This window comes from Neopsephotus bourkii, unplaced genomic scaffold (assembly GCF_033783945.1).
Source record: "Neopsephotus bourkii isolate Nb327-2 ecotype Australia unplaced genomic scaffold, CSIRO-AGI_Nbou_v1 NB_577, whole genome shotgun sequence".
Lineage (NCBI taxonomy): Eukaryota > Metazoa > Chordata > Aves > Psittaciformes > Psittacidae > Neopsephotus > Neopsephotus bourkii.
In genome coordinates, this window is record NW_026901078.1 from 19,152 (window position 1) to 28,235 (window position 9,084).

At 62.8% G+C, this 9,084-nt stretch overlaps 1 protein-coding gene and 1 long non-coding RNA gene across 2 annotated transcripts; both read right to left on the reverse strand.

The window, feature by feature from the left end:
• Positions 1–4,128: 4,128 nt before the first annotated feature.
• On the reverse strand, positions 4,129–6,442 carry REC8 (REC8 meiotic recombination protein). Its single transcript, XM_061351323.1, has 9 exons — positions 6,438–6,442; positions 6,278–6,380; positions 6,142–6,208; positions 5,959–6,059; positions 5,475–5,523; positions 5,175–5,238; positions 4,991–5,092; positions 4,717–4,823; positions 4,129–4,271 (listed from the first exon to the last, which is right to left on the reverse strand). Exons 1-9 carry the CDS (start codon positions 6,440–6,442, stop codon positions 4,129–4,131), a joined length of 741 nt encoding a protein of 246 aa, XP_061207307.1.
• A 25-nt stretch (positions 6,443–6,467) lies between these two features.
• LOC133211162 (uncharacterized) lies at positions 6,468–7,225 on the reverse strand. Its single transcript, XR_009725139.1, has 3 exons — positions 7,074–7,225; positions 6,940–6,981; positions 6,468–6,501 (listed from the first exon to the last, which is right to left on the reverse strand). It is a non-coding gene; the product is annotated as an uncharacterized LOC133211162 (long non-coding RNA).
• Between the last annotated feature and the right edge of the window lie 1,859 nt (positions 7,226–9,084).

A 9,084-nucleotide genomic window follows, 5' to 3' on the forward strand; every position in this document is an offset into this window, starting at 1 on the left:
CAGCTGCGTCTCTGAGTCAAGCGGCACCCAGACAAGGTCGGCAGCAGCGTGTGCACGAGCTCGGCCATGCCTTGGCTTCCCCTCCCTGGGCGAGGGCTCAAAGCTGTCCATGGAAAGCCCCCGAGGGAAGCCCTCAGTGGTGGGTGGCAGCAGGAGCTCGCCCGGTGCCCGCCCAGCCCCGTGCCTACAGCTCCCCTTTCCCCACAGGCATCGCCTCCCTCCCGTACGCAGGAGCAGCCCAACAGCGGCGAGCATCCCGCTTCAGAAGGGCGCTGAGGGCTCTGCGCAGGGCTCTCTGCTGCTGCGTCAGCCCCAGAGTGGAGGGGTAGAGCCCCACTGCCAGCTCCAGACCCGAGGGAGCTGCGCTGAGGCCATCGTGCTGCAGCCTGAGCTTGCCGCGGACACTTCCTCGGGCCAATGAACCACATCCCTTCCTCCCCACTGCTTGCCTCTGCCTTCTCCAGCTCTTCCCTTGTTTCAGTAGCAGAGACGCCTGCAGAGCGGCCCCCTTCCTTGCAGCCCCTCCCGGCTGCTGAGCTTGCCCCCTGCTGGCTCTTGGCAGCGCCTGCTGCCCATGGAGGAAAAGCGCCTCCCGACGGGATGAAGCAGTGTGTGATGCAGTGGCTCCCACGGCAGCCGGCTTCTGAGCGGTGCCCGCAATGAGAGGGGTGTAGAAGGGATGGGAGGAATAAGGAGCGAGGCTTGGAGTTGCTACGGCCACAGATAAGGGACAAGAGACTGTGATAGTCCTGCTCCTCCTGCACGTGCAAGCACTGGAGCTTGCAGCAAGGAGCTGGCAGCGTTTCCAGAGCAGAACTGTGAATGGGCAGCAGAGGGGCGACCCCGCTCAATCCCTCCCTTCCCCATCCTAGAGCTTCCGAGCAACCCAGCGCAGGGGCTCTTGCAGCTGCCCCGAGCCATGGCCTGGGGTCCCTGCGACTGCTGCAGCAGGACAGGGAGGTGACCCTGAGGCTGCAGATGCGCTTGTGCAGGGATGTGCACACGGTTCTTGGGCTGTGTTTGGGGTTGGCGTGGGAGCCACGGACAACGCAGGAACCATCAGTGTGAGCAGCGAGTGCCCATTTATTACAGAGCTTTAACCCCTTAGATACCATTTCTCACAGGCGCTTACGGTGATTTGGCAGATGATGGTTGGATCCGTGTCTTGAAGACCCTTAGCCACTAACACACAATTGGCTAAGCACAGGTGCGAGAACTTGACCTCGAAAGCTGCCAACAGCCCCCAGTCCTCATGAACTCAGTGAGCTCCAGCTCCTCTCATCTTGCTTCAGCTTCCCCGGGCCTCTCACGGCCTTGCTGCATCTTTCGGGTCAGTCAGTTTTGGCACCCGATGTCCCTTCTGCTGTGGGAGCGCTGCCTCCACATCACCCCGCAGGCAGGACAGCCCCGGCGGCGGGCGGGGAGGATGCGCAGGCAGCGCTGCTGCAGGGCACGGGGCTCGCTGTGCCCGGTAATGGCCCGGCAGTGCAGGGCTTGCACGGGCCCCATGCACGCATGAACCGCCCGAGGGTCAGGGCTCAAGGAGCCGGGCAGGGAGGCGTGGTCATTGCCCGGTCCCTGCTCCCATCCATGGAGCGGGCACTGGAACCTCAGCCCCGCTGGGGGTCACTGCCCCAGGTAACTTCCCTTCTGCTTCCTCGCTTGCCCCTTGGTACCTCGGGGCTTGAGCAGCGCAGGTTCTGCTCCGGTTACAGGAGCTCTGGGCTGGCTGCATCGTTTGTTGTGGCTGTTTCACATGGACACCTTGTGGCCGAGAAGGCCAATGGCATCCTGGGGTGTATTAGAAGGGGGGTGGTTAGTAGGTCGAGAGAGGTCCTCCTTCCCCTCTACTCTGCCCTGGTGAGACCTCATCTGGAATATTGTGTCCAGTTCTGGGCCCCTCAGTTTAAAAAGGACAGGGACCTGCTGGAGAGAGTCCAGCGCAGGGCAACTAAGATGATGAAGGGAGTGGAGCATCTCCCTTATGAGGAAAGACTGAGGGAGCTGGGTCTCTATAGTTTGGAGAAGAGGAGATTGAGGGGTGACCTTATTAGTGTATATAAATATATAAAGGGGGAGTGTCACGAGGATGGAGCCAGGCTCTTCTCAGTGGCAAACAATGAAAGGACAAGGGGTAATGGGTACAAATTGGAGCACAAGAGGTTCCACTTAAACCTGAGAAGAAACTTCTTCTCAGTGAGGGTGACGGAACACTGGAACAGGCTGCCCAGGGAGGCTGTGGAGTCTCCTTCTCTGGAGACATTCAAAACCCGCCTGGACACGTTCCTGTGTAACCTTATCTAGGTGTTCCTGCTCCGGCAGGGGGATTGGACTGGATGATCTTTTGAGGTCCCTTCCAATCTCCAACATACTGGGATACTGGGATACTGTGACCCGCTATTTAACAATATGGTTACATCCTATCCTAGCAACGGGGTCACGTTCCGTGCGCCTTGCTCACCATAGATGAGATGTGAGCACCCAAGTGACCTGAGAACTCTGGCGCCTACGGAGTTACCGCTCTCAATGGACAAACAGAACCCCCTTGTTTCAGAGCCCAGTGCAGGCTGGACCTGGAGCTGGCAGAGTCCCTGTGCCAGGAGCTGGCCTGCTCCCGGGAGCCTCCTCTGCAGCTGGGATGTGCTGGGCTTCCCCCCTCTGCCATGGCCCCCGTGGGGAGCGGGGGGGCACTTGCTGGATCTGCTGCTGCAGGGGAGTGGGCTCGGAGCTGTGGCTCCTTGTGCTGCACAGGGGAACGGCTCAGAGGAGCCGCCCTTGTGGGGAACCGAAAGGGCCTCATTAATGAGCAGTGGTAATGAACCAGGGCCTGCCGAGCCCGGCAGCGCTCCGGGCCGGGCTGGACACGGGGGCTGCCATGGTGGGGGGGGTCCCTGCCCGTGGTAGGGGTGGAGCTGGAGCTGGAGCTGGAGGGGCTTTGAACGGAGGGCACAAGGAAACCCCGCTGAGCGGCCCTGGAACCCTTATAAGGGCACAGGGGGCGTGGCCTCACTGCCTTGACTCCGCCCCCTTTGGGTCCATTGCCCCTTTAAGACATGCAGTGAGCCCTCATTAGCGGTTCCGACCCATTGCCCTTTTAAGGGTACGAGGGCCTGGCCTCAACAGCTTTGACTCCGCCCGTTTGACACGAGCGGTCCTGGCACCCCTATAAGGGCACAGGGGGCGTGGCCTCACTGCCTCACTCTGCCCCCTTTACTCCATTGCCCCTTTAAGTGCCGCGGCACCAACCTCATCTCCCATTGCCCTTTTAAGGCCGCAGGGGGCGGTCCCTCCCTTGGACCCGCCCCTTCCCGCCCGAGGCCGGCACCATCGAGTCGCCCCGCACTTCCGCTCTCATTCCAAAATGGCGGCGGCACCGGAGGGGCTGTGGCAGCGCAGGCGGAGCGGGGCCTACAGGGCCCCATGGGGGTAACTTGGGGGCCCCAGTCCTTACCTATGGGGGGCTCATTCCCCAATAAAGGCGCCTCAGAGGTCCCGGGGCTCATACGGGGGGGCTCGGGCGTCCCATTTATCACGGGGGGGGGCTATGGGGGTCCTGGTGCCACACGGGGTCCCATCCCCATAGAGCTGGGCAGGGGGGAGTTGGGGTCTCTCCCCCCCATTAACAGCAGTTGTAGAGTCCGACCCCCCCCCAACGCTGGGTGCAAGTGCTGCAGCCCGGCCCCGTAGGGGAGAATAGGGGCTGTGGGGTTTTGTGCAGAGCTATGGGGTGCCTGTGAGGGACTGTGGGGTTCTGTGGGGTGATATATGGGTCTGTGGGGTATCTGTGAGAGGCTGCGGGGGGTCTACGTGGGTCTATGGGAAGCTGTGGGGCTCTATGGGGAGTTTATGGAGGTCTGGGGAGGCTATGGGGTGCTGTGGAGGTCCATAGTGTGTCTATGAGGGACTATGGGGCTCTATGGGGTGCTTATGGGGAGCTATAGGGTTTTATGGGGCGTCTGTGAGGGGCTGTGGGTCTCTGTGGGGGTCTATGGGGTGTCTATAGGGAGCTATGGGGGACCATGAGCCCCTCTAAACCTGCACCCCCACTGCCAGCCAATCACATCTCCCCTCCAAATGACATCATCACACTGCGAACCAATCAGGAGCCTCCACTGGGTCCAGAGAGCTTTAATAGGAGGGCTCTGGGGCCACCGCTTCCTCCTCCTCCTCCTGCCCCATAGCGGGGGGTGCCCCACGCGGCCCCGGCCGCAGAGTTATGGGGCCGAAGGGCTGGGTCTGCTCCAGCCGCAGCCAACCCGCACCGCAGAGCTCTATGGGGCACAGGGCATTTAGGGGGCAGCCCCACACTTATTGGGGGGGAGACTTATGGGGCTGGGGGGGGGTCTTGGGGGGTCACTTATGGGGCTCAAAAGGGCATGTATGGGGGTGGGGATTTCACTTATGGGGCTGGGGCATCACTTATGGGGCAGATCTGCAACACGAGGCGAACAAACACACTTATGGAAGTGGGGGTTACTTATGGGGCACAGGGGGCAGCTTGGGGGGCAGACACTTGTGGGGCTGAGCGGGTGTTAGGAGTCACTTATGGGGCTGGGGGTGTCACTTAGGGGGAAGTCCGCTTATGGGTCAGGGGGGGTCACCTGGGGGCAGACACACTTATGGGGCACAGGGGGGCACTTATTGGGCAGAGGAGGGGGGGTTAGGAATCACTTATGGGTCCCAAAGGGTCACTTATGGGGCTGCCCCCCAACTCACCCAGGCACAGGTAGAACAGCCTTCCCATGAGCCTCCGGGAGGCGCCGGGGGGCAAGATGGCCGCCAGCTCCCCCCCCCCAGGCTGCTGTGCCACAGCCGCCACCAGCCTATGGGGCAGCCCCATAAGTACCCCCCCACCCCCCACTTATGGGGCTGCCCTGTAAGTGGGGGGTGCACTTATGGGGCAGCCTCATAGATAAGGGGGGGCACCCCCATATGTGTGGGTGGGAGGCACTTATGGGGCTGCCCCATAGGGGGGGGGGGGGGCACAAACCTGCGCAGGGCGGCCATGTTGGGGGGGGCAGTGGGGGGCAGCTCTGGTTCAGGGCGCTCGGGCAGCTCCGGGAGGGGGGGGGGCGGCAATGGAGGGAGGGGCCTGTGGGGCAGAGTGGGGGACCCATAAGTGTGGGGCAGGACCCACAAGTGTGGCGCAGAGCCCCCCCCCCCCAGCCCCTCACCGCCGCTCCTCAGGGATCAGCAGACGGGGCCGGAGCTCCTCCTCTGACACCTCCAGAGACACCTCTATGGGGAGAGACCCAGAGCCGTGAGCCCCACAGCGCCCCATAGACACCCCACAGCGCCCCATAGACACCCCACAGCGCCCCATAGACACCCCATAGCGCCCCACAGACACCCCACAGCACCTCATAGACACCTCACAGCACCCCAGTGCCCCATAGACACCCCACAGCACCCCATAGGCACCCCACAGTGCTCCATAGATCCCCCCCCAGACCTACAGACACCCCATAGCTCACCCGAGGAGGGCAGCGGGGGCAGGCTCGGCTCCAGCGCCTCTCGCAGCACCTACAGGGCACAGAAGGGGATCTGTGGGGCTGAATGGGGGGATCTATGGGGCTAAATGGGATCTATGGGGCTGGAGAGATCTATGGAGCTGAAGCGGGGAATCTGCAGGTAAATAGGGAGCTATGGGGCAGAGAGGGGGAGGGACCTATGGGGCTGAGGGGATCTATGGGGCTGAAGGGGAGAATCTGTGGGACTGAATAGGGATCTATGGGGCTGAAGTGGGGAATCTGTGCAGGTAAATAGGGACCTATGGGGCTGAAGGGGGGGATCTATGGGGCTGAAGGGGGGGATCTATGGGGCTGAAGGGGAAGAGATCTAGGGCTGAAGGGAAGAATCTGTGGGGCTGAATGGGGATCTGTGGGGCAGGGGTGGCATCTATGGGGATGAATGGGAATCTATGGGGCTAAAGGGGGATCTATTGGGCAGGGACCTCACCTCCACCTCACTGGGCAGCTCAGGGGGCACGGGGGGGGCCTCGATGTGGGGCAGGAGCCGGCAGCGATTCCATAGGGCCCAGAGGCTGGGGGGCAGCCACCCTATGGGGCAGAGCAGAGCCCTATAGAGCCCCATAGAGAGTCATTGAGCCCCATAGACCCCCATAGTGCCCCACAGACCCACCACAGGTCGGGGTCTCCAGCAGCTGCTTTGGGGTCCAGCGGCGCCTCTTGGGGGGCTCAGGCAGCACCTATGGGGCGCATCTCTAGCTCCTGCCCCATAGATCTATGGGGCTGCCCCATAGATGGGCCCCACTCACCAGGGGCTGGCAGTGGCTCTGGGGCTGCAGGAGCTGGGCCTGGAACTGGGCCTGGGGGAGCTGCGGCTCGGGGTCGCTATGGGGCAGGCGGCGCCGGCGGCGCCTCCGTGGGGCAGCCGGAGGCTACAGGGGGTAGAAGGAATCAGTGCCCCATAGAGACCCCATAGAGCCCCAGAGAGGCCCCACACGTACCGTGATAGGGGGCACCGCAGGGAGGATGGGAGCTGTGGGGAGAGGCTGCCCCATAAGTGACCAAGTGTGACCCATAAACCCCCCCTTCTGCCCCATAAGTGTCCCCCCCAGAAACCCCTATGTGCTCCCTGTGCCCCATAGAGACCCATAAGTGACCCCCCAGTCCCGTAAGTGCACCCCCTCTGCCCCATAAGTGACCCACCGTGACCCATGACACCCCACAGACCTGGTGCCCTGTGGGCCCTGTAACTGCCCTTCTGAGCCCCATAAGTGCACCCCTCTGCCCCACAAGTGACCCACAGAGACCCATAAGTAACCCCTTGTGACCCTTTGGGACTTGTGTCTCCCTCAGCCCCATAAGTGCACCCTTCTGCCCTATTAGTGACCCCCCCAGACCCATATGTGCCCCCCAGCCCCATAAGTGACCCATAGAAACCCCTAAGTGCTCCCTGTGCCCCATAAGTGCTCACGTGGGACCTCCACCAGCTCCGGCACCTCAGGCACTTCCTCTTCTATGGGGCACAACTGGGGGTCGCTGTGGGGCTGGGGAAGCTCCAGGCCTCTCCCCTGCCCCCCAGCCCCATAAGTGACCCCGGCCCCATACCTGGGGGTCCCAGTTCAGCCTCAGCCTCTCTCAGCAGCTCCAGCTCCCTCAGCGTCACCTCAGGCAGCTCCTCCTCCTGTGCCCCATAGCGCTATGGAGCTGCCCCACAGCGCCCCCTAACCCTCTATGGGGCAGCCCCATAGCAAGCCCTAACCTCCGATAAGGCAGCCCCATAACCCCTATGGGGCAGCCCAACAGCACCCTCAAACCCTCTATGGGGCAGCCCCATAGCAAGCCCTGACCTCCAATAGGGCAGCCCCATAACCCCTATGGGGCAGCCCAACAGCACCCCCAAACCCTCTATGGGGCAGCCCCTTAGCAAGCCCTAATCTCCGATGGCAGCCCCATAACCCCTATAGGGCAGCCCAACAGCATCCCCAAACCCTCTATGGGGCAGCCCCATAGCAAGCCCTAACCTCCAACAGGGCAGCCCCATAACAAGCCCTAACCTCTGATACGGCAGCCCCATCACCCCTATGGGGCAGCCCAACAGCACCCCCAAACCCTCTATGGGGCAGCCCCATAGCAAGCCCTGACCTCCGATAGGGCAGCCCCATAACCCCTATAGGGCAGCCCAACAGCACCCCCAACCCCTCTATGGGGCAGCCCCATAGCATCCCATAGGGGTTCAGTAACTCCATTGGAGTCCACAGAGCCCCATAACTGCCCCCCAAGTGCCGAAATGGGGCAGACCCACCTCGATGCTGGGCAGCACCAGGGCCTCGGGCTCAGGCTCTCTCAGGGTGATGACCTCAGGGGACACGGTCAGGGGGGGGCCTGCAGTGGGGCAGCACTTGGGGGTCAGCCCCATAGACCCCCCCCAGGCATCCCATAGTGCCCCACGACACCCCACAGCTCCCCATACAAACCCCCCAGACACCCCATGGACACCTTATAGCCACCCCATAGACACCCATGCACCCCCCATACACCCCATGGACACCCATGCACCCCCCATACCCCCCCACTTATGGGGCAGAACTCACCTGGTGGTGGTGGGATCTCCTCCAGCAACATCTATAGGGAATATGGGGTGGGCATTAAAGCAGGCTCTATGGGGCAGTATCTGTATGGCAGGATCTATGGGGTGGGATCTCTAGGGCATGGATTGAGGGGGCAGGATCTGTAGGGTGGGATCTATGGGGCAGTACCTGTGGCAGCGCTATGGGGCAGGCTCTATGGGGCAGTACCTGGGGCAGCGCTATGGGGCAGGCTCTATGGGGCAGTACCTGGGGCAGCGCTATGGGGCAGGCTCTATGGGGCAGTACCTGGGGCAGCGCTATGGGGCAGGCCCTATGGGCCAGGCTCTATGGGGCAGTACCTGGGGCAGCGCTATGGGGCAGGCTCTATGGGGCAGTACCTGGGGCAGCGCTATGGGGCAGGCTCTATGGGGCAGTACCTGGGGCAGCGCTATGGGCAGGCTCTATGGGCAATACCTGGGCAGCGCTATGGGGCAGGCTCTATGGGCAGTACCTGGGGCAGCGCTATGGGGCAGGCTCTATGGGGCAGTACCTGGGGCAGCGCTATGGGGCAGGCTCTATGGGGCAGTACCTGGGGCAGCGCTATGGGGCAGGCTCTATGGGGCAGTACCTGGGGCAGCGCTATGGGGCAGCGCTATGGGGCAGGCTCTATGGGGCAGTACCTGGGGCAGCGCTATGGGGCAGGCTCTATGGGGCAGTACCTGGGGCAGCGCTATGGGGCAGGCTCTATGGGGCAGTACCTGGGGCAGCGCTATGGGGCAGGCTCTATGGGGCAGTACCTGGGGCAGCGCTATGGGGCAGGCTCTATGGGGCAGCGCTATGGGGCAGGCTCTATGGGGCAGTACCTGGGGCAGCGCTATGGGGCAGGCTCTATGGGGCAGTACCTGGGGCAGCGCTATGGGGCAGGCTCTATGGGGCAGTACCTGGGGCAGCGCTATGGGGCAGGCTCTATGGGGCAGTACCTGGGGCAGCGCTATGGGGCAGGCTCTATGGGGCAGTACCTGGGGCAGCGCTATGGGGCAGGCTCTATG

Excerpts from the sequence above, each read along its gene's own strand:
- REC8 (XM_061351323.1), bottom strand. Across the intron at positions 5,524-5,958 it reads AGCTGCCCAGTGAGGTGGAG|GTGCTGCGAGAGGCGCTGGA; the intron begins GTGAGGTCCCTG and ends TGTGCCCTGTAG. Across the intron at positions 5,239-5,474 it reads GCCCCCGCTGCCCTCCTCGG|AGGTGTCTCTGGAGGTGTCA; the intron begins GTGAGCTATGGG and ends CTCTCCCCATAG.